Here is a 23,790-nt window from a genome sequence, read left to right on the forward strand (position 1 = left end):
CCTTGCTGTGGGTTTAAATGATACGTTGCCAGCTATCCAGAATCCCCGAATTCTCAGTTGTTAGGGACAGGAAGCGACCAGGGATAAATCCCCTTGGACTCTGGCCTGTTGCCCTGGTCCCATCTTCCTTGAGGGAGAGTGTCTTGGCAAAGAAAAAGGAGCTAGGGGTGTGTGTGTGTGTGAGAGAGAGAGAGAGAGAGAGAGAGAGTGAGAGAGAGAGAGAGAGAGAGAGAGAGAGAGAGAGAAAAATGCTATGAACTCAGTGGGACAATTAGCCTGATTATCACAGGCGTTAAGAGAGCTTTTAAAATGCAGATTACCAACCCAATGGGCATGTGGAGCTGCTGAGATCTGTGCAGCAACATGCAGCTTTGGATTTTAATCAATCCGTACGGCTAATATATGTCTTTGACGTGTGCACCTGCGTGTGGACAGGTGCTGCAAAACGGAGTGTGGGTTTGTCCCTGTCCACTTCGGGCCTGAAAACCACACCCCTTCCCTGATTTAGATGGCTAACTTGATAGAACTTGTGCTGGATTCAGGGAGCAGTTTGTGGTGTCCTTTTTTTGGAAATAATTTTTATTGGATTTTACAAGTGTAACTGGACCATTAGGTCCAGTCACGGACGACTCTGGGGTTGCGGCACTCATCTCGTTTTATTGGCCAAGGAAGCCGGCATACAGCTTCCGGGTCATGTGGCCAGCATGTCTAAGCCGTGCACGGAAATGCCATTGACCTTCCCGCCGGAGCGGTACCTATTTATCTACTTGCACTTTCGAACAGCTAGGTGGGCAGGAGCTGGGACCGAGCAACGGGAGCTCACCCCATCGCGGGGATTCGAACCACCGACCTTCTGAATGCCAAGCCCTGGGCTCTGTGGTTTAGACCACAGCGCCACCCTTGTCCCTTTTACAAGTGTAGAATTATGACAACACAAAATACATATCCCTATTTAGAGATTTCTCTGACTCTCCAGACATCCCATCCTCCCCTCCATGGATCCTACAGTCAACCTTTTCAACTGCATATTCTTTCCTAATTCATGTTTTTTATCTCTACAAATTGTCCATGGTATTTGTTTGTGGTCTTCGTCATCCGCACCAGGCAGGAAGGCATATGGCAGGCATCCTTTGGCTAAGATGGCCCCCCCCCAGCAAATAGATGTGGGGTGGTGGTGGTGATTTTGGTAGTGACCAGGAAGATTTAACCCCCTCCTCTCCACATGGCACAGCTGCAATACCGATTGTGCCTATTTGTTTTATTTCCATCATCCAGCATCTTGTCTAGTTTGCTTTATTCCTGGTTTATTGCAGCTCAGAGAAATAAGAAAAACCTGGGTGTTTTCTTTTTCATTTCCTGGTACTGTCTGACAGCACTGGCTACCCATTAGTTTTTGGGCCCAGTTCAAAGTGCTGCTTTTGACCTTTAAAAGCCTTAAGCAGCTCACGATCGCCTCTCCCACTGTGGACCCTGCAACCATAATCTGAAGCCCTCCTTCGTTTGCCTCTTCCACAAGAGGCCCGGAGGGCGGCAACATGAGAACGGGGCCTTTTCAGTGCTGGCTCCCCGCTTGTGGAATGCTCTCCCCAGGGAGGCTCGCCTGGTGCCATCGTCATATATCTTCAATCACCAGGGAAATCATTCCTCTTTACCCAGGCCTTTGGCTTTAAACTACGCATTTTTTAGAGTTGGTGGGATGTTTCAATGTAACCCACCCCCCTTGGTTTAATGCATGTATGTGGGGTTTGTTGCTGCTCTTTCACTTTTTGTAAGTTGCCTTGAGTTGGCCTGGTATAAAAAACCTGAAATGATGATGATGATGATGATGATGATGATGATGTCCCCCTCCCCCATCTCTTCCTCTTATGCCTTCCTTCTCCTTCTGGATTAGTTTGAAGATGAAATTCTGGACATCTGCCTCCAGCTGTTGGACACCAACCCCAAGTTCCTCCAGAACCAGGACAAGGACTGCTCCCGACGCAACAGCCCTGTCTATATCAGCAGGGTGGTGAGCGCCATGGTGAGTTTGGAGCAAGAGGGCAGGCCCTCCACGTGGGCGACCGTGCCAGCGGCAGCCTCCCCAGGCAGCTTCTGCCCAGTCCTAAGGAGATGCTCGCGTTGTCTCCTGCCAGCCCCACAGAGAGCAGACTCCTCCTCACGCACTCGGTGGCTTTCCTGCGAAGCTGAGATGGCCCGAACTCGTGCCCACGGGCTGGCTGCATGAAAAAATAACACAAAATTATGCGTTAGGGGACAATTGAATTCTGGAGCGTGTATCAGAGCTTGTGCCACCTTTTTCAGGTAAATCGTTCTGCAAATATGTCAGCAGGGCTTAGGAGTCCTTCAGCTCCCAGATTTTGAACCTTAAAATTGGGGTGGAACATCATGCCCTTTTAAATCTCAGAATCCTAGAGTTGGAAGGGACCACGAGGGCCATCTAGTCCAGCCCCCTGCAATGCCGAAATGCTAATTATTTCTTTATGGCTTTTGCACGATTCCCCATAAGACAAGCTCCTCTGGGCAGCATACAAAGGATAAGAAAAATTATGCAATTATGAAAGTGTAACATCGAAAGGAAATACAGTCGTACCTCGGGAGTCGAACGGAATCTGTCCTGGAAGTCCGTTCGACTTCCAAAACGTTCGGAAACCAAAGTGTGGCTTCCGATTGGCTCCTGCAGCCAATCGGAAGCCGCGGAAGCCTGTCGGACGTTTGGGTTCCAAAAGAACATTCACAAACCGGAACAATCACTTCCGGGTTGGCGGTGTCCGGGAGCCAAAACGTCTGAGTTCCAGGGCCTTCGGGATCCAGGATCCAACTGTAAAGACAATGAAAGCTCACAACACCATCAAATAAATGCAGGTTTTAAAAAAATGGCTATGTAAGGCCACAAAATGGTCTCCCTGGGAAGGATATTCCATAACTGGGGTGCCCACTGCATTTCATTCAGTAGGGGCACCTGGACTGGGACCTCCAAAGAGGGCTTCAGGCTTTGGGCAGATAAATAGGATCCCTTGGCTCCAGGTATGGGCGTACCCAGGGTGGGCCAGGGGGGGCAGCTGCCCCTCCCGAAGCAAAAAAATTAAAAATTAAATGGTTATCGGCAGCCTAAAAGGAAAGAAAAGCTCTCCTAAAAACTACTGGTCTTTCTCCCCCTCCCAAAATCTCAATAACAATTGAGCTCTTGGCCAACACTCTGTGTGTGTGTGTGTGTGTGTGTGTGTGTTGCTGCAAGGGAGCTTTGGAAACTGAGTTCCCTTGCATGGTGAGTAGTTCCTTTGCGAGGGCTGAGGATCCTGGGAAACTGAGTTTTTCAGCCATTTGGGGCTTTCTGTTTGGGGGGGGGCAAAGTTTTTCTGTTTTTTGAAGCTGTTTTTGTTTGCTGTTTACAAAATGTGGTCAGTAATCTAAAAACGAACCGAACCCCTAAAAAACGGGGCATTCCTCATCCCCCCAAAAGGTCAACAACTTTGAGCTGAACCCCAAAAAACGGGGGTAGATCACTGCTGAAAGTAGATCACAGTCTCTTGGGAGTTGGCCACCCCTGGTATAAGACATGTAACTAGAATAATTTTTTTTTAATAATAATAATAATAATTGTAATTACTGTAATAAAGCACTACTATAATTATATATAATTTTCCTAAAATTTTGGTTTCATTCGCCTTTCCGTGCTGAAATGTAACAACCTGAGTGACCACGGCTTGCCCCCCCCCCTAGTTTTGATCCTGGGTACGCCCCTGGCTCCAGGCTGTCTTGCACCTGGACTCTGGAAACCCCACCCAATTTGTGCCAATGGTTCCTTCCGCTGCTGAGCCACCTGTCCACACCCTCCTCCTCCTCCTCTTGTTGTGTCTCGGGGTGCAGGTGAACTGCAACGATGACCAAGGCATACTGCTGGGGCGCTGGGACAACCAGTATGACGACGGCGTGAGCCCCATGGCCTGGAACGGGAGCGTGGACATCCTCCAGAGGTGGCAGAGATATGGGTGCCAGCCGGTCCGGTACGGGCAGTGCTGGGTCTTTGCCGCTGTGGCCTGCACAGGTGAGGGGTCCTCAGGGAGGAAGCAGAAAGGGGCTGGCTCCTTGGCTCACCCCCATCGCAAGCAGCATTTGGGGAATACCGTGGCTCCCCCCCCCCCAAAATCAAAACACACACAAGCTCTTTTTTTAAAAAAGTGCATTAGGGGAGACGGTGCTATTATATTCTGCAACCCCTTGTTCTACCGTTCTCTGTAGCAGGGAGTCATTTCCTCACTCTTTCCATGGGGGAACATGCCCAATGCCCCCTCCCCATGGCACACCAGGGGCAAACTAATAATAATAAAATGTGTGTGGGGGGGCTATTGTTTTGTTGCTTTTGTTTTAGCTGCTGGTATTTATTTGTTTTTTTATTTTGCATTTTTATCCTGTGAACGCCCTAAGATTTTCTGATGAAGGGCTGTATGTAAATCTAATTAAAAATAATAATAAAATAGCATGTGGGATGTAAACACAGAGCAGCCAAACACAACACTGCTAGAGTGGACATGAAGGTAACTCAGTCCTCCAGGCTTAACTTCCTGTTTACCTGGACTGAGTTACAGGAACCAGAAGTAGGTGTGGTCTTACCTGGGAACAAGAACCCAAAGAAGACTAACTTTTTGCCTCATCTTTTGAACTAGCAGGATGCTCTCTCTCAGCTTGCAGCTGAGAGAAGCAGAGGTGAAGCTTGTTCCCCTATGGAATCAGCTTCACCACATGTAAATAGATTTATCTACACTTATCTGCCTCTTTGAGCCTGTACTGTATCTCATAGACGATGACTGTAAGTAAACTCTTATTATATCTAATAATCAGTACTTTGTTGTGTCTTTGCTTTTAAGAGGGAAGAAGGGGAATAGACCAGGAATATATATTTCTTATAGAGGCTTTAGCAAGCCTATGCAACCGTTTTCTACTGTGTTTTAAAAGGGAATGTGACTCTGCTAAGTTTGGAGCTTGCTCACACAAGCTGGGATGATAAATATAAAATAATATATACTCATCCACACTCCTAAACATTCCCACATAACAAACTTGGGCTTGTGCACCCTCCCTTTGGGAAGAAGGCAGCTAGTTCTGCCTTCATTATTTTTGCTTGTTAATATTTCATTGTAGGACGGGAATGATTGCAGATGCAAGTATATCTGTAGAGCCAGCCATGCATGGAGCGAGTGTCTCCCTCATTTGGGAGCTTGGCAGGTCTGTTGGGCACGTTCCACGAATTGTTCACCTCTTCCTCTTCTGCCTCCCTCGCTCCCTCCCCAGTGCTGAGGTCCCTGGGGGTCCCCACCCGCGTGGTCACAAACTACAACTCCGCCCACGACACCAACGGCAACTTGGTCATTGAGCAGTATTTGGACGAGAACGGGAAGCTGCAGCAGGGGAACCGGGAGCTCATCTGGTGAGTGGACGTCCGGTGGGTGTTTGGGGCTCCCCAAAAATGCATGCAGCATCTTGGACCTGTCAGTCTGATAGCTTTGCCTAACTACGAGGTGCTGGGCTCAGACCCCAGGGCTCTGTCCATGAAGGAACTTTAGGGTTCCTGGTGGTGCAGCTAGGAGGGAACGGAGTCAATAACAAGAGCTTCCTTGGGGGGTTTTAAGCAGAGGTTGGATGGCCATCTGTCAGGGAGATTCCTGCATTGCAGGGGGTTGGACTGGATGACCCTTGGGGATTCCACCCAATTCTATAATTCTACGATTCTCCTATTGTAGGCTCAAGTCAAAGCGGTGTCATTTATTCCAAGAATACTGGGTGAAGCAGGCACCCCTAGGAAGCAGTCAATAGAAGCCTGTCCGGAGTTCTTATGTGCCCTAGAGATAGACCTCACACAGAAATGGCGCTGCTGCAGTGATAACAACTTTGCACAATCTCATGATGCACAGCATGAGACCATCAACTGATAAATTTTCTCAGCGTGCAACTCTTTTTCACTAAGCCTACCCTGTGACTTAGAAGTCCAGAGTTTCCTCTTCGGAGGTTTCTCCTCTTTGTTCTGTACTAGCAAAGCAACAAAGTGAGGGGTGATATACCTGTGTTCGTGCCATGCCTGTTCAAGAGATAGCTGGTCAACCTCTCTAACTCTGAATTAGAAACAATTGTGGTGGAAGATTTACGATGTGGGCCTTAAATAGCAGATTGTAAACAGTTTAATCTTTATTTAGTTTTTAATGTTTGATGCCTTACTACGTTTTTGCAGTGGCGTAGCAAGCCTCTGCGCTGCTGGGGGCGGGGGCAGCGCAGAGGCACCCCCCTGGGGGAGGGGCATGACGCATGCATCGTGACGTCACGGCACACGTGGATGCAGAAAGGGGGAATTTCCCCCTTTCTGTGGTTTTTTTCGGCAGCGAGGAGGGGGTGACAAGCATGACACCCACCGCGCTGGCCCACCCCACCCCCCGCCGAAAAAAAGCGGCAGAAAGGGGAAAAAGGGAAGCAGAGCAGGCACTTGAATGTGCCTGCTCTGCTTCCTTCCACCCCTCCCAGCGTTTTTTTTCTGTGGGGGTGGGCCAGCGAGGAGGGGGTGTCACACTGGCCCACCCCCCACCGAAAAATAGCCGCTGGAAGGCGGGAAAGGCGACATGCCCCCGTTCGGGCTGCCCGGCGGGGCAGGATGGAAGGGGCCGGCCAAAGTGTCACCCCCCCTCCCCTGCAACTAGGGGTGGCCCGCCCCCCTCCCCCCTTGCTACGCCCCTGCGTTTTTGTATATGCTTTAAGCTGCCCAGAGTGGCTGGGGGAACCCAGCCAGGTGGGCGGGGTATAAAGAATAAAAAATTTAAGCTGCAAGACACCAGCAAGATTTGCATTTCAGACCTTGATAGGATTTCTCTGCTTACGAGGTGCCTGGTACTCGGGGAATAAGAGCACCCCATCAGGACCGGTGCTAGGGCTTCTTCCGCCCTAGGCGAACCACCTTCTGGCGCCCCCCGCCCCCCACCAAAGCCTGCTTTAGCGGGAGCTGGGGGTGGTGTAGGGGGCAAGCAGCATCTCTCCGCTACAGTGGAGAAGCTGCTGGTAGCCCCCCCGCCCAAGCCTGGCCAGCGCCCCCTCCATTTTGGTGCCCTAGGCAATTGCATAGTTCGCCTAAATAGACATGCCGGCCCTGCATCCCATAGCGGTTTTTGAACATCTTGCACAGCGAGGGTGCCTGGCACTCATCAGGAACACCTAGGAGAGAAATTCCATGGGTGGGAGCTGAGAATTTTCCAGCTGGGCGCTTGTCAAACGCCTCTGGAATGTGAGAATCCTTTGGAGAAATGCAGAGGGTGCCTCTCTTATCGGACCTCCCTCCCTCCCTCCCCCCCCCTTTTCTCTGCCTCCCACAGGAATTATCACTGCTGGAATGAATCCTGGATGACCCGCCAAGATCTCCCAAGCGGGTATGATGGCTGGCAGGCTGTGGACCCAACTCCCCAGGAAAAAAGTGAAGGTAACTCTTCCCAGAGCGCCAGCCAACAGCATCCTCCTGCATCCCAGCGCCCTGCAGAGGTTTAGGGCTAAAAACTCCCAGCCCCATAGGCAGGCCCCAAAGGATTTGGGGTGGGAGGAGGTTGTCTGTGTTGTTGAACTGAAGGACAGGGTAGAGCTTTAATAGAATAAAGGAATGATGCCTCAAAGGCAGGCAACGATGACGAACACTTATTACAGGTAGCCACGTATCTCTAATGTACGCCAATTTCCTTTCATCGCTTTGGCTGGGAGGTTTTGCAGAGCTGGGAATGGACGCAATTAAGGGACAAAGAAAAGAGGCGTCCGCTGGCTTGATTATTCCCCTAACGCTCAATATACAGTGGGACCTTGGTTCTCAAACAACTTGGAACCCAAACACTGCAAACCCGGAAGTAAGTGTTTCGGTTCGCAAACATTTTTCGGAAGCCAAACGTGCTCCATTTTGAGTGCCACACTTCCGTTTTGTGTGTGTACGCTGGGGTCTGTCTGTTTTTGCTATTTATTTTGCGTTTTTGTGGCTCTTTTTCATTTTGTGACTGTGACTGTGTGTAACCCAAAACAAAATCGAAAATTCTTTCTAGTAGCACCTTAGAGACCAACTGAGTTTGTTCCTAACCCAGTTCAGCTACTGATGGATTGATTGTGTGTGGCTGCAGTACATGGTTTATTGCTTTCATTTTATGGCTCAATTGTGTCATTAGAGAGTAAAATTCATGTTAAATGGCTGTTTTAGGGGTTGTTTTTATAAGTCTGGAAAAGATTAATCCCTTTTGCATTACTTTCTATGGGAAAGCGTGCCTTGGTTTTGGAACGCTTTAGTTTTGGAACGGATGTCCGGAACGGATTAAGTTTGAGAACCAAGGTACCGCTGCATGCTGATGGCTCACGAAGTGGGAGAAGAGCTGCAGCTCTGTGCTAGCAGAGCAGCTGGCTTTTCATCCAGGAGGTCCCAGGTCTCATCTCTGAATGGCAGCAGGTCCAGGTAGAGCCAGGGAGTTCCCCATTTCAAAGAATCGTTGAGTTGGAAGGGACCCTCAAGGTTCATTTAGTCCAACCCCCCCTGCAATGCAGGACCCACAGCTAACCCTGAAAGCCAGCCAGTCGGTGTAGAGCAGGGGCCAGCAAACTTTTTCAGCAGGGGGCCGGTCCACTGTCCCTCGGACCATGGGGGGGGGCGGACTATATTTTGGAAGAAAAAAAAAGAACGAATTCCTATGCCCCACCAATAACCCAGAGATGCATTTTGAATAAAAACACACATTCTACTTATGTAAAAACACGCTGATTCTCGGACCGTCCGCATGCTGCATTTAGAAGGCGATTGGGCTGCACTCTCCCCCCCCCCCCCTTGCTGGCCGCCCCTGCAGCTCTGCCCCGGCAGCACCGAAAATAGCCCCCCCTTTCCAGTGGCCCCTCTCCTCTGCCAGGTTCGCGTCTCCGCTCCTCCACATGCAGCTGCTGGGTGACCTTGGGCTAGTCATACTTCTCTGAAGTCTCTCAGCCCCACACACCTCACAGAGTGTTTGTTGTGGGGGAGGAAGGGAAAGGAGAATGTGAGCCGCTTGGAGACTCCTTCGGGTAGGGATAAAGTGGGATATCAGATCCAAACTCCTCCTCTTCTTTTTCCCCATTTGATTTTATATACGGTATTAAAAATTCAAATCATACCACAACACTTTCCAAAAGTACAAGATTCCCACGAATCTCTGGACTTCCCTCCTCTCCCTCCTTGGGTCTCATTATTAAGCCTTTTGTCCTGCATCTTTTTATAATAGTCCAGATTTTTGTATCTCCGATGTTTCCATAGTTCTTGTTACATTACAAGTGTTATTACAATCCCGCTAACGATTTTAACTGTGGTCTCTAAGGTAAATTATTAATCCCCCCCATTCTTTATTTGGTCTTCCTGGTTCTTGATCTTTCCGGTCAATTTTACCATTTCGGCACAGTCCATCAACTTGATCTGCCATTCTTCTCTGGTAGGGTCGTGTGAGGTCGTCTTGGTTCTGGAATGGGACGTCTCCTCCTGGGCTGCCTCGTTTCTCATCCTCGCGCAGCCAGTGCGCATTTTAATATTCCTCTGGTCGATGGCTTCTTTCTCCTCGCAGGAGTCTATTGCTGTGGGCCCACTCCGGTCCGAGCTGTCAAGGAAGGAGACCTGAAGCTGAAGTACGACGTGAAGTTTGTCTTCGCCGAGGTCAACGCAGACGTGGCCTACTTGATGCTGCAGAGCGACATGTCTCGGAAGAGGACCACCTACTCCACTCTGGTGGGGAAGCACATCAGCACCAAGAGCGTGGGCAGGGATGCCAAGGAGGACATCACCCACAACTACAAGTACCCAGAAGGTACCCAGAGCATCTCCAGGTTGTAGAGATGTGGGAGGGAGGGAGGGAGGGAATACTAGATTCAGGGAAATCTATGCCCACGGAAGTCATTTTCTAAACTTCCAATAATGACAAAGATTCATGTCTCTGAATTTAAGGACGAGGATTTACATCAATTCCCCGAACTTCTGTATTTATTTATAAAAAACATTTATAGACCGCTGTTTCATTAAAAAAAAGTCAAAGCGGTTTACAACAAAAACACACAAAGCCACACACAGTGCAAACCATACCAATTTTTTTTTTTAATGGACATCAAATAAGATGCTTTCTTATTTACTTCATGAAATTTATACGTTGCTTGATTGTAGGAAAAGAAGCTTCAACGTGGTTTACCGAAAAAAGAAAAGAAAAGTATTCTTAATTGTTTGCATAGACCTGGAGGAAGATGAAACCTTTGGCAGGCATTTAAAAAGTTGGTGCAGAAGGCACTTGCTGGATCTCTAGTGGCAGAGAGTTCCACAGCTGAGCCAGCGACATGAAAGGCTCGGCTCCTTGTTGTGAAATGAGCCTCACCAGCAATGCTCCTGCAGGTGATCTCAGTGATCAAGCAGGGATATCAGGGTTCAGAGGATCTCTGAGCTACCCTGGATCTGAGTTGTTCAGGGCTGTGCAAATTAATAATAGGATCTTTGCATCTCCGTGTGATACATGAAGGAAAGAGGTATCCTAGGCATGTGCAGAGACCTTTTGGAAACTAAGCACAGAGAGCAGGCATGCCGTGGTTGATGAAGATTCTAGCAAGCTCAGAGGCAGGTCTTATTAAAGCAGTGGTTCTCAAAGTGGGTGACACCACTCCCAGGGGGGCACTGAGAGGCAGGAAGTGCAAATGGCCGCCAGACTTTGAAAAGCTGGTCTCATTGGATCAACTAAACTAAGTAGTTGTCGCTGGATTTTGAGTACATGTGGAAATTAGTTGTTACCATTTTGAATTTTATTTTGGCATTCTCTTCCTTAGCAGGTCCTGCAGATCGCTATTCTGAATGGACTGAGGGGTGGCAGAGCTGGTAGAGCATGAGACTCTTAGTGTCAGGGTTGTGGGTTCAAGCCCCACGTTGCGCCAAAGATTCCTGCATTGCAGGGGGTTGGACTAGATGAGCCTCGCGGTTCCCTCCAACTCTGCAATCCTATGTTTTTACACGGTGAGGGGGCACTAGGGATGGGGCTGGTGGATGGCGGTGCCCCCAAAGTATTGCAGGCTCTCTCCCATGCAGCTCCTGGCACATTGCTGGCGCTGAGCAAGTTGGGGTCTTAGTTGTTCCTTCTTCCATTTTTGCAGACTCGGAGGAGGAGAGGTCCGTCTTTGAGAAGGCGAAGCACCAGAAGGTCTACCCGCCAGCAGAAGAGGGCATGAAAGTCAAGATCAAGGCCTCCGAGGGGATGAACAACGGCTGTGACTTTGACGTCTTTGCCGTCATCACCAACAACACGGGAACCGAGCGGCGCTGCCGGCTGATGTTTGGCGCCCGGACCATCACCTACAACGGGACGCTGGGGCCAGAATGCGGGAGCAAAGACCTGCTCAACGTCAACCTGGAGCCCTACGCAGGTAAAGACAGATGAGAGCAGGTGATCTACCTACCTTCTCCATCCCCTAATCGTATGGACCCGTGAAGCTCCCTTAGGAAGAGTCAGATCAAGCTTAGAATGATCCGACTCAGCTTCCTGCAGCCTGGTGCTTTCAAAAGGAGAGCCCTACTCAATAAGGCCAGATCCTGTTCCTGCAGTGGCCAATCAGGAGTCCCCGGGAAGCCCGCAAGTAGGATCTGAATCCCACCTGCCATTCCCAGCCATTGGGATTCAGAAGTATTGCTGCCCCCAAGAGTGGAGCTAACCACTGACAGACTTCTCCTCCTCCTCCATGGATTTGCCATATCCTCTTTTGAATCCATCCGTATTGGTGGCCATCACGGCCTCCTGGGGCAGGGAGTTCCACGGTTTAACAATGCACTGTGTAAAGAAGCACCTTCTCTTATGGGTCCTGTTCTCTTTTAGTGTTCCGTTAGTTCTCTCCATCCACTTTCCCCTCACCACACATAATTTTACAAACTTCCATCATGTTGCCTCTAGCTTCCCTTTTCTCTAAACTGAAAAGTCCTAAGTCTTTCCTCATAGGGGAGGAGCCTCTCCAGCCGCTTGATCATTTTGGTTTCCCTCTTCTGAATCTTTTCTACAACATCCTTTTTGAGGTGGTGCTGGACCTCACCGTCAGGGGTCCCTTTATATGGAACTGTAGTCCCAATGAGGTCGCGCTATAGATTTAGATAATGGCATTCTTGATACTGGCATTCTTGTTTTCCCCTTTCGCCCTAATGATCCCTAGCACGGAATTTACCTTTTCCATGATTACCCTCTTCCCCGAGCTCTCCATTGTGACCCCAAGGTCTCACTCCTGGTCCATCACCTTCAATGCAGACTCCAGGAGTGTAGATGTGAAATTAATACATATATATTGCCATGGCATGCATCACTGTACACTTATTTTGATTGAATTGCATTCACTGTTTTGCCACCCGTTCACATCGATTGGAGAGGTCCTCTTGGAGCTCTTTCTGTTTTTAATGACCTTCAGCAATTTAGTATATCAAACATTTCCCAAACATTACTGCCTTTCTACGTCCTCCCCCTCCACGAAACTGCAGCCAGGGGTGTGTGTGTGTGTGTGTTTGTGTGTGTGTGTGTGTCCGCCTGCACAATCACACCCAGGAGTTCAGGAATCTGGTGGGGGAGAGCCTGAACCATTTCCCTCCCTATATGGGGGTCCCCATGAACCTCCCCCTCCGTGTGATGGGGCTGGGGGAAGAGGGAACAACCCCTGGACCCGAGAACATGGCATGGATCCCAGGAGTCTGGAAGCAGAGCAGCTGCTGCACTTTCAGCTTTGAGTAGAACAGCAACGACTGGGAGTTGTGCTGTTGCTCCATCCTTTGTCTCTGGAGGCAGCAGGCAGAGGATTTGCAAGCCTCCTGCTGAGCAGGACCCAGCGGCCTTTGCTCCCCTCTCCAGTCTCTTTCTGGGCTGCAACCTTTCCCTTTCCTCCTCTGCCCCTCTGTTGCTCCACATCTCCTCCACTTGAGATGGCTTCCCTTCAGCCCAGCTGTTCCCCATCAGTCTGTGACCTCCCTGCGCCCCCCCGGCTCCACTTCTCCTTGTTTAGCATTCCTGCTGCGCTTCAGGAGTGACGGAATGGAAATGATTTGCATCAAGCGTCCAGACCTTCTCCTTCTCCTTCTCCTTCTCCTTCTCCTTCTCCTTCTCCTTCTCCTTCTCCTTCTCCTTCTCCTTCTCCTTCTCCTCCTTCTCCTCCTCCTCGCAGGAGGAAGCACAGATGGGGAGTGGTGAGCGGCGTAGCGAGCCACTTTGCCGCCCGGGGTGGCAAACTTGAAGGCATCCCCCCAGGGGGCGGTGCACCGCTGCCTAGTGCATGCATCGTGACGGCACAGTGTGTGTGCAGCCTTCTGGGTGGACTGCACATGTGTGGACATGTGCAGTACACCCAAGATGGTGGGCACGATCAGCCAGCACCCCTTCTGACCAGCGCCGCGCTGCGCCACGCCACACTGTGCCACGTTTTAAGGCTGCAGCGGGCGAACAACAGCGCTGCTGTTCGCCCGCTGCAGCCTTAAAATGCGGCGCGGCGCTGCACCGGTCAGAAGGGGTGCTGCTGTGCTGCTGTTCGCGCGTTGCAGCCTTTTAAAAGTTGCTGTGCCGCCGGTGTTGATTGCGGGGGTGGGGCCCGCCCCCAGTGTCACCCCCCAGGGCGGTACCCGGGGCGGACCGCCCCGCCCCCTTGCTCCGCCCCTGGGAGTGGCTGCCTGGGCATTCCTATCTCCTGGCCACAACATCACCTTCACCGCAGTGGAGATCTCCAGATGTTGTAGAGCAGGGGTCAGCAAACTTTTTCAGCAGGGGGCCAGTCCACTGTCCCTCAGACCATGTGGGGGGGCCGGACTATATTTTGAAAAAAAATATGAACGAATTCCTATGCCCCACAAATAACCCAGCCAGAGATGCATTTTAAATAAAAGGAGACATTCTACTCATGTAAAAACACGCTGATTCCCGGACCATCTGTGGGCCGCATTTAGAAGGTGATTGGGCCGGATCCGGCCCCCGGGCCTTAGTTTGGGGACCCCTGTTGTAGAGGCTTTCTTTGCACAGGGCAGCACATAAATCTTCTCGGACCACAGCTTCCACCCTCTTTCCTAGCCATTGGCCGTGCTAAGTGCTGGGCCTGCTGGGATTTGGAGTCCTACCACGTCTGGGGGGTCCACAGGGGTGCCACCCCTGAGCAAGGCTGCAGGGAGCCTCTCTTTCTCAGCTGGCCACCTGAGACATCTCTTGGCAACCCCACCAGGCCATCCTAGGCAAGAAGGAATTGGAGAGGGTGCCGTCGCGACCTGGTTTCGAGGAGACACACAAATGCTTGTGCATTCTTGTGAGCTGCTTGTCACTTGGCTCGCTCCTCTTGGCTCCCGTCCTGTGGATTTTGGCACGAGGGCCTGGATTCACATCGCAAGGGACCAAGAGTAAGTGGAAGGGGATCATTGCACTCTGAGCAGGCAATTTCCTGTCCTTTGTGGCTCCTCCAAGTGAGCAGCTGCTATTCCTTTCAGCCCATTTATATGAAAGGCGGGGTGGGGGTGGGGGTGGGGGTTTCCAGCAAACAATGGGCCTTGCAGTGCTGGGCCTGGTGGAGTCAGGTTCCTTCCAAATTGCATACCTTCGCATAGGTGGCTATCGAGCCCCCAGGCAAAGCCGCAGAGATAAGCAGCCCTTCCGGAGATGGAGACTTGCCTGAGGCTTGGCTCGCTGCCCCAAGAGAGAGAGAAGGGCTTGTTTGCTTTGAACCAGGACCAAGATTGTCACTGTGCATTCATGCAGAGGGTGTGTCAGCACAGGAGTTTGCTGACCTGGGACCGTGGGGATAAGAATCACGGAGGTGGAAGGCGGTGCGTGTTCTTTCATTGGAGCTTTTAAAGCCGAGGTGGCCGTCCGTCAGGGATTCTTTAGCTGGGATTTTTGCATCGCAGGGGGTTGGTTTGGATTACCTTTGGGGGTACCCCCAACTCCATGAAACAGCTGGACTGGTTCTTCAGATTGGTGGATCTGGCTGTGCACTGAGTGACACTCTGGCAGGAGTATGACTTCACTATCTCTTTTGTAGAACCATAGAAATGTCTAGTGGGAATCACAAAATGCCATCGGCAATCCAACCTCTGCTTTGAAATCTCCAAGGAGGGAGAGTCCCCCCCCCCCACCTCCTGAGGGAGACTGTTCCACTGTTGAGCAGCTCTTACTGTCAGAAAGTTCTTCCTCGTGTTTAGTTGGAATCTCCCTTTTTGTAATTTGAAGACATTGCTCTGGATCCTGGGAGAAAACAAGTTGGTTCCATCTTCCATGGGACAGCCCTTGAGATATTTGAAAATGGCTATCATATCCCCTCTAAGCCTTTCCTTCTCCAGGCTAAAATGCCCACCTCCAAGAGGCAGGTTCAACAGTGCCTAGGAGAGGCAGAGGGGCCCTTTACTAAAGAAGAACCAGCTGCGTTTTTCCTCCTCCCTCCAGATACCTTTTCCTTTTGTGCCATGTGCCTTTTAGATCATAAGCAAGGATGTTCTGTGAACATTTGCAGACCGTGCAGAGAGCCTTTTTTTGGCTGAAGAGCAAGATGAAAATGCTACAAATGAAAGAGGCAGGCCCTGTCTAGTTCAGCTCCCTCTCTCCCCCACACCCACCCCCCACCCATGGTCAGCCAGATCGGCCCAGGAAGCCCCTAAACAAACCATGTAAGCCGGAACCTTCCCCCTCTCCTTCTCTTGCATTAAGAAAGCATTTCCATCCTGGGGACTTACTCTTGCTGCAGCTGGCAGGCATGTAAGACTGGCCTTGGCCAGGATGCTCATTTGCATTACAAATGCCTTCCCTCACTTCCAGACAAAGAGCAAGAATTTAGAGGTGAGCAGCAAGGGAGGCTCCAAGGCAGGCCTAGCTTCCTGGGTGAAAACACCCACAGCCTGAGCACCCACAGCTTGGCAGCCGTTTGGAAGGGAACGCAGCAGAGACACGTTGAGGCGAACCGCAGTCTGTCGTTCAGCGCCCAAGACGGCTCAGGCAGGAAGGAATGCAGCTGTTTGGCAGAAATCCACCTGAGGGTCATTGATGGGAGCATCGGTTTAAGGAATAGTGGTGAGAGCCACACAGACCCCTGAGAAGCTGCGACAATCTGGGTCGCTTGAGCTTCTGGGTCGTACTGAGGCTCCGTCTTGCTGGATATCTCCACGCCGGGGGATTTTTTTTTTGGGGGGGGGGGGTATTTCCACCCTTTGGGGACCCCCAAAGCCTCTATGCTTGCGGAGGTTAAAACCCGGGATTGCTCCCAGGCTGCTGCTATTTTGCAAGCAGGGCTTGATCTTGTGCCAAATAACTCAGGTTTGCTATTCCAGTGGATTTGGTGCTTTGGCACAAGAAGCCCATTTTCCTTTAAAAAATGACCCTTTGCGGTGAGGAAATTAATGGGGAAACGCAGCGTGGGAAAACAATGGCTTGGTACAGCACAGCTTAACCTCCCTTCAGCTGAGTAAACCGGTTATCTGGGAGTGACCTTGGCTAGCTCACGGATCCTCTTTGGAAAGACATGATAGAAACTTATAAAATTATTCTCGGCATGGGGAAACTGGACAGAGAAATGTTTTCCTCCCTCTCTGCTAACACTGGAACTCGTGAACATCCCATGAAGCTGAATGTTGGAAGATTCAGGACAGATTAAAAGAAAAAAGTCCTTCTTCATGCAGGGCAGAGTTCAACTATGGAACTCCTTGCCACAGGAGACAGTGATGGCTGCTAACCTAGGTGGCTTTAAAAGGGGACTGGACAAGTTCATGGAGGAGAAAGCTATCAATGGATATTGGCCATGCTTTTCCTCCTGCTTGTGAGTTTCCCATAATGAGCATCTGGCCAGTCCCTGTGAGAGCAGGAGGCAGGGCTAGATCCAGCAAGCACTTCTTATATTCATAACTGCCGGGGGAATTGTCCAAATGCCATCTCCATTACCAGTAGTAATGTACGGAAGTGAGAGCTGGACCATCAAGAAGGCTGATCGCCGAAGAATGGATGCTTTTGAATTATGGTGCTGGAGGAGACTCTTGAGAGTCCCATGGACAGCAAGAAGATCAAACATCTCCATTCTGAAGGAAATCAGCCCTGAGTGCTCACTGGAAGGACAGATCCTGAAGTTGAGGCTCCAGTACTTTGGCCACCTCATGAGAAGAGAAGACTCCCTAGAAAAGACCCTGATGTTGGGAAAGATGGAGGGCACAAGGAGAAGGGGACGACAGAGGACGAGATGGTTGGGCAGTGTTCTCGAAGCTACTAACATGAGTTTGGCCAAACTGCGAGAGGCAGTGAAGGATAGGCGTGCCTGGCGTGCTCTGGTCCATGGGGTCACAAAGAGTCGAACACAACTGAACGACTGAACAACAACAACAACATCTCCATGTCTGAAAGCATTAAGTGCTGTGTCCTATTTGCATCCTATTAATCCCCCAGGGTTTTTATTCCTCTCCAAGTTTTCCATTTCAGCTGCAATTCTGAATTAAAGAATCGGAAAGCTGAAGAATCAAGACATGGGAACTGCTGCAGAAGAAGAAGCAAACTTTCTCTCTCTCTCTCTCTCTGGATCCTCTCATTTAGAAGTGACGTGTTTTCTTCTAGAGCTGGGGAGGAATCCGATATGCTTTGATCCAGCACTTTCTGATGACACTCTAGCATTTTACGTGCACCAGAAACCTTTTACGAGTGCAACTTCCACTTGACCTGCCTGCATTAACTGGGCCTTATCTTGAAAACCCTTGCCATTAGGCAGACTTTGAAAGAGATTTAAAAAACAAAAACCCACAAGTTCCCTAAAGGGGAAAAAACGATGTAAGACTTAGCAGAGGCCACAGCGTAAGCCCAGGATAGCTAATTTGCGTCTGGCCCCCTGCTGGACACAGCTGGGGTTGGGGAGCCATCATAGCTTTGAAGTGCACCCAGATGTCAATTGCATTGAGGGCCGAAGAAAGATCAGGACAGGTGCATGGCTCTCACTCAACACAGCAGCGGAAGACCCACATCCATGCCCCTCCCCAAATTACTGGGCAAAATAGGAGACATGCAACAGGAAATGGTTAAAACTCACCGTCTTCCTACCAGCTGGGCAGAGTAGGAAGGGCCACAGCTCAGTGGGAGAGCACCTGTTTTGCATGCAGAAGGTGCCGGGTTCAATCCCCAACATCTCCAGATAGGGCTGGGGGAAACGACTACGCCATGAAAGCCAGGAGAGCTGCTGCCAGTCAGTGTAGACAATACTAAACTCGGTGAGCCATTGGACTGGCTCAGTAGAGGGCAACTCACTATGTTTGGAGGGGGAACGGGAGAACTCATGAGCAAGAAATTGGGCTCTCAGATTTCAACGGCACCCTGTGTGGTGCTAAAATTCAGCATCCCCGCTACCCTAAAACTGCCCCTGCGACTGCATATGACCTCCAGGGTCAGGGTTCAACATGCTTTGGAGAACATCAGCCCAAGAGGGTGATGGCCCTTATCTCCCGCTTGTGGGTCTCCCAGAGACATCTGGTGGCCCACAATGAGACAAAGGATGCTGGTTGAGATAGACCACTGGCATGGGGAACCTTTGGACTGCCTGATGTCACTGGATTTCAGCTCCCAGAAGCCCCAGCAAGCATGGCCAATGGTCAGGGATGAAGGGAGCTGTAGTTCAGCAACATGTGGTAGGCCAGAGGTTCCCCACACCTGAGAGAGGCCTTTGGTCTGGTCCAGCAGGGCTCTCCCTATGATCTGAAGGAGATACAAGGCTGGTGCTCTCAACCCTTGTGCATGTGGGTTGGTTTTTGTGTGTGATGCTGCATCCAGAATGCTTTCTCCCTCCTGCAGTTACGTGGCTAGTTTCTCCCAGCTGTGGTTCCACCCAGTGGTCAACTGGATATGTGCAAGAGATGGTCCCTCACTCTGTTTTTACATGATGTTGTGGAAATCTTCTTAAAACTGGAGGAGATCTAAGGAGTCTGGATTCCGTCTTTGGCAAAGCTCATGTTCTTGTCTTCTTCTTCTTCTTCTTCTTCTTCTGGCTTCCTCTCCAGAGAGGGTTGTCCCCTTGCGGATCCTCTACGAGAAGTACGGCGACTGCCTGACGCAGGACAATATGATCAAGGTGATGGCTCTCCTGCAGGAGCACGAGACCAACGAGACTGTCATCGAGTCCAGGAACATCTATGTCAAAAACCCAGATATCAAAGTCCGGGTAAGGCAAATTTGCATGGGCTGCTTCTGATAAGTGGGTGCCCTGTGCAGAATCACATTGTAGAGTTGGAAGAGGTTGGAAGGGTCATCTCGTCCAAGCCTCTGCAATGCAGGAACCACAGCTAAAAAAAATCCCCTGCAGGTTCGGGGGGGAGGGAGAGAGAGAGAGAGACATATGTTGAGTCCAGACCAGGGGTCCCCAAACTAAGGCCCGGGGGCAATCGCCTTCTAAATCTGGCCTGTGGACAGTCTGGGAATCAGCATGTTTTTACATGAGTAGAATGTGTGCTTTTATTTAAAATGCATCTCTGGGTTATTTGTGGGGCATAGGAATTCGTTCATATTTTTTTTTTCAAAATATAGTCTGGCCCGCCACAAGTTCTGAGGGACAGTGGACTGGCCCCCTGCTGAAAAAGTTTGCTGACCCCTGGTCCAGACTGTGCAGCTTAATAAAATTCTACTAGTGACATGTGTGGATCTTCTGCCAGAGAGAATGACAAAGGATCACATAAGCAGCAGGATGTTGTGGTTAGAAGCTGTTGTAGGGGAAGAGATAAGGAAGTTAGAAGAAAGAAGGATGTGTTGTCTTATATGGACATGGCTTCCCCAACACGTATAGGCAGGCCCTTGCATGGCCAGGTAGATAATGTGCACCCCCTTTTTTACCCTTTATAAGACCCGAAGTCTTATAAATAAATACAGGTGAAACTCGAAAAATTAGAATATCGTGGAAAGGTTCATTTCTTTCAGTAATTCAACTTAAAAGGTGAAACTAATAAATGAAATAGACTCATGACATGCAAAGCGAGATATGTCAAGCCTTTATTTGTTATAATTGTGATGATTATGGCGTACAGCCGATGAGAACCCCAAATTAACAATCTCAACTTTGGGGTTTTCATCAGCTGGACGCCATAATCATCACAATTATAACAAGCAAAGGCTTGACGTATCTCGCTTTGCATGTCATGAGTCTATCTCATCTATTAAACCCCAGTAGCTAATGAAAACAATTGCTTACAGAAATGGACTTTTTTTCGAGTTTCACCTGTAAGTATAAAGATATTTTTCACATTTTCATATACAATAGTGCTTTTTAAAAATACATAGGGAAAAGCATTGTTTTAAGTATTTACATTTAAATAATGGTGAGCGATTGTGAATATGCTGACCGAGGCCCCCTTTGGAATCGGAGGCCCCACCCAAGTGGCCCATATGACCCCCCCCCCTCTGTTTGGGCCTGCGTATAGGTGCATAAATGTTTGTGCTGTGTTCATAGTTGTTCCGCTGCCCCCCACCGACTCCTTGTTGGCTGAGCTCGTGTTGCCTTGCAACGCCTAAGTAAATGTCCTGTTTTGCTGACCCCTGGAATCTGGATTTTATGGGCCTCCAGGCTGAACCCAAAGGGTATTGGGCGCCGAACCCCAATATTTCCCCACCAGGCTGAGCTTTCTCCTCTTTTCCGAATGCAGATCTTGGGGGAGCCGGTTCAGAAGCGCAGGCTGGTGGCCGAGCTGACGCTGAAGAATCCCCTCCCGACCCCCCTGAACGGCTGCCTCTTCGCCGTAGAGGGTGCCGGCCTGACAGAAGGGCAGAAGATCCAGGAGCTGTGAGTTTTCCCGCACCCCACCTTCTGGTTCTCAGTCCCAGCTGTAGTTAGAGCAGCACTTCCAAGACACGGACAAGGGCTGTTGGGCCTCATTTGTGGAAGAGGGAAAGGCTTAACTCTGCAAGCAGAGCAGCCTTTGGATGTTCCAGGAGTTGCAGTGCTGTGAGAGAGGGACAAGAACCTTTCTCAAGCCAATCATGCATAATTTCACAAACTTCTATCATGTTGCCTTTCGCTGGCCTTTTTGCTAAGCTAAGAAGCCTGAAACACGGCAGCCTTCCTTTGTAGGGAAGCGGTTCCAATCCCTTGGACCATCGGATCGTTACAAAAGGAAGTGAATATAAAATTTGTAGATGTCATTCTACAAATCTATGTTGCGACCACATTTGCAGTACAGTCGTACATTGGATCCCAAAAGCCTTGCGAACACCGCAAACCCGGAAGTGAGTGTTCCAGTTTGCGAGCGTTCTTTGGAACCCAAACGTCTGACGCGACTTCCACAGCTTCCGATTGGCTGCAGGAACTTCCAGAATTTTTCCTCCCTCTCTCAGAACTGTTGAACTTGTGGACTTTCAAGGAAACTTTTATCAGGACAGATAAAAGTACTTCTTGCAGTGCATAGTTAAACTATGGAACTCACTGCCACTGGATTAAATGATGGTCACCAGATTGGATAGCTCTAAAAGAGGGTTAGATAACTTTGAGGAGGAGGAGGAAAGGGCTAATGAGGGCTCCTAGCCATGATGGCTGTACTGTATTCTGCAATTCTTGTGAATATGGGTTGATGGAAACTCGGGGGGGGGGGGGGAGAAGGCTCTTGTGCTGGCGTTCTGCTGGACTAGATGGGCGCTGGGCCTGATCCAGCAGACTCTTGTGATGACCGCAGGTTGACCTCGTGTGACCCCCTTCCCCTCTCTCCGCAGGGACTGCCCCGTCGAGCCGGGTGAGGACGCCAAAGTGAGGGTGGAGTTCATGCCCCGCCAGTCGGGCCTGCGGAAGCTGGTGGTGGATTTCGAGAGCGACAAGCTGAAGGGGGTGAAGGGCTACCGGAACGTCATCATCGCCCCCCTGCCCAAATGATGTGCCCCCCCCACCCCACCCTGCCCGGAAGGGAAGAGGGTTGCTTTGCTGGCCCTGTCGGAAATCCATCGCCTGAGCCGCCTCTTTAGAAAGACGGGTGATTCTGGCAGCAACGGGGACCCAAGGGGCCTTGGAAGCAGTGGCCCTGAACCGCCCCCCCCCCGGTGTACACTCAAATGTGACAATATTGCAAGGAACCACCCCCAACTGCTCCTTCACCAAATTGGTGCTAGCTAGACCCTCCCCTGCAAAAAAAAGATAAATTTTTGTGGCTTTTTCATAGAATCGTACTTGGAATTGACCTCCAAGGGTCATCTAGTCCAACCCCACCTGCAATGCAGGAATCACAGCTGAAGAATCCCAGTTGGAAAACCTCCAGTGGAGTTGAGAAAGTTCCTCCTGATGTTATTTGCACACACAGCAGAATGTGTTGCTTTGGGCCACAGACAGGGCAGGTAATTTTTGAGAGCTCCCCGTGAAAAACAATTTCAAACACAAAACTCCCCCCGCAGCGCCTGGCAAGTTTGCAGACTCCCTGGCCTGATGGTTTTCTGTCTTCAAGGGAATTGGAGCAATAAATAAAGGTTCGTCCTTCCACCTCAGGAGGACTTTAACCCCTTATTCCCCCTCCGTCTGCTGCGTCTGTATGGCAGGAATATCTCCTGCACAGAAATGGGTGGCCCTTAATGTCCAGCTGTCTGTGGCACCAACAAAATGTGACATGCCCTCCCCCAAAGTCGTTTATGCAGGGGAGAGGGACGCAAATATTTTAAATGTACGGCAGCAAGTACAGACTTCTGCTGCGCCAGTCCTGAAAGACCCACCTAGTCCGGCATCCTGTTCTCACAGAGGTCATTAAATGCCTCTATTGGGAAACCCGCCATCAGGATTCGAACACAGGAGCCGTCTCCAACCCTGAGGTTTCCAGAAACTGGTATTTAGAAGCATTTTCTGCCTCTGAGCATGCAGGTAGAGCATAGCCATCAATAGCCTCTTCCCCCTCCATGAATTTGCCCCATCCTCTTTTAAATTTGGTGGCCACCCCTGCCTCCTGTGGGCGGGAGTTCCGCAGTTCAACTGTTCGCCAAGTTCCAGGGTTTCGCATCAGTGGCACGAGCGCTTGCTCACTTCCTCTAAAAACTGCGACGAGCGGAGTTTTATTTCATGTTTGAAACCAGGCCGGGGGAAATCTGGCTGGGTGGGACAGGAGGAGGACTCAGGAGAAGGAGTCTGCCAGCGACCGTCCAAGGCACTCATCGCTGCCAAGGCAGACGCTGGCCAGAGGCACCAGCTCCTCTTGGGCTCAGGAGCGCCAGCCTCAAATCCTTTCCCCGGGCCATCTTTAAGGATTTAGCCGGAGAAACGAACTCTCTGTGTTCGTTAAAAGGCACGGCAGGGGAAAAAAATATGAAATCAAGAGCCAGGACTGTGGAGGAGAAGGCAGGCGGAGAAAGCAGCTTTCTTACCCCTTCCAGTGCGGTTTCTGGGGAACAGAAAGACAAGCGGGGGAGCCATCCCTTGCTAAGAAGCTCCCAGGTGAGGCTGTTGCACACGTTGGAGCAAGATTCATATGTTGTTGTTTTTTTTTATAAGGCTGACCCAAGAAACAAAGGGCTTAATAATGTGAGCAATGTAACCTGTACATACCTATAGATATATTTGCGTACTGTGATGCTATGCGTAATCTCAAATGTGCGGAGGAGGAGAATGTGGTTTGCCGGCTTCGCTTGACCCTTTCTAGCTGACCCTCGCGGCAGATTCTGTGTCCTCAGAGTCGGGTATTTTCACTCGTGGAACTGAACTATGCAATCACTGAATAAAGAGTTCATTTTTTCACCTTCAACATTTCTCTGCAGCGCTTTCCTCTCCTTCCCACAACCATAAATGACTTCCTTGCTACTCTACATGGGGCTGGGGGGGTTGTTTTCCTGGGGGGGGGGG

General features: G+C 50.3%; 1 protein-coding gene across 1 annotated transcript in view; it reads left to right on the plus strand.

Moving 5' to 3' along the window:
• Nucleotides 1-21,971, plus strand: part of TGM2 (transglutaminase 2) — a 62,619-nt gene extending 40,648 nt beyond the window's left edge. Inside the window, exons 5-13 of the mRNA XM_033153895.1 lie at nucleotides 1,892-2,020; nucleotides 3,868-4,045; nucleotides 5,290-5,425; nucleotides 7,350-7,453; nucleotides 9,582-9,821; nucleotides 11,140-11,409; nucleotides 19,001-19,161; nucleotides 20,633-20,769; nucleotides 21,693-21,971. Of these exons, the coding sequence (XP_033009786.1) occupies nucleotides 1,892-2,020; nucleotides 3,868-4,045; nucleotides 5,290-5,425; nucleotides 7,350-7,453; nucleotides 9,582-9,821; nucleotides 11,140-11,409; nucleotides 19,001-19,161; nucleotides 20,633-20,769; nucleotides 21,693-21,849 (1,512 nt within the window). The 3' untranslated portion in view covers nucleotides 21,850-21,971. The remainder of the gene's footprint in view (nucleotides 1-1,891; nucleotides 2,021-3,867; nucleotides 4,046-5,289; nucleotides 5,426-7,349; nucleotides 7,454-9,581; nucleotides 9,822-11,139; nucleotides 11,410-19,000; nucleotides 19,162-20,632; nucleotides 20,770-21,692) is intronic.
• Nucleotides 21,972-23,790: the final 1,819 nt, after the last annotated feature.

Source organism: Lacerta agilis, chromosome 6 (assembly GCF_009819535.1).
Source record: "Lacerta agilis isolate rLacAgi1 chromosome 6, rLacAgi1.pri, whole genome shotgun sequence".
In the NCBI taxonomy this organism is placed as follows: domain Eukaryota; kingdom Metazoa; phylum Chordata; class Lepidosauria; order Squamata; family Lacertidae; genus Lacerta; species Lacerta agilis.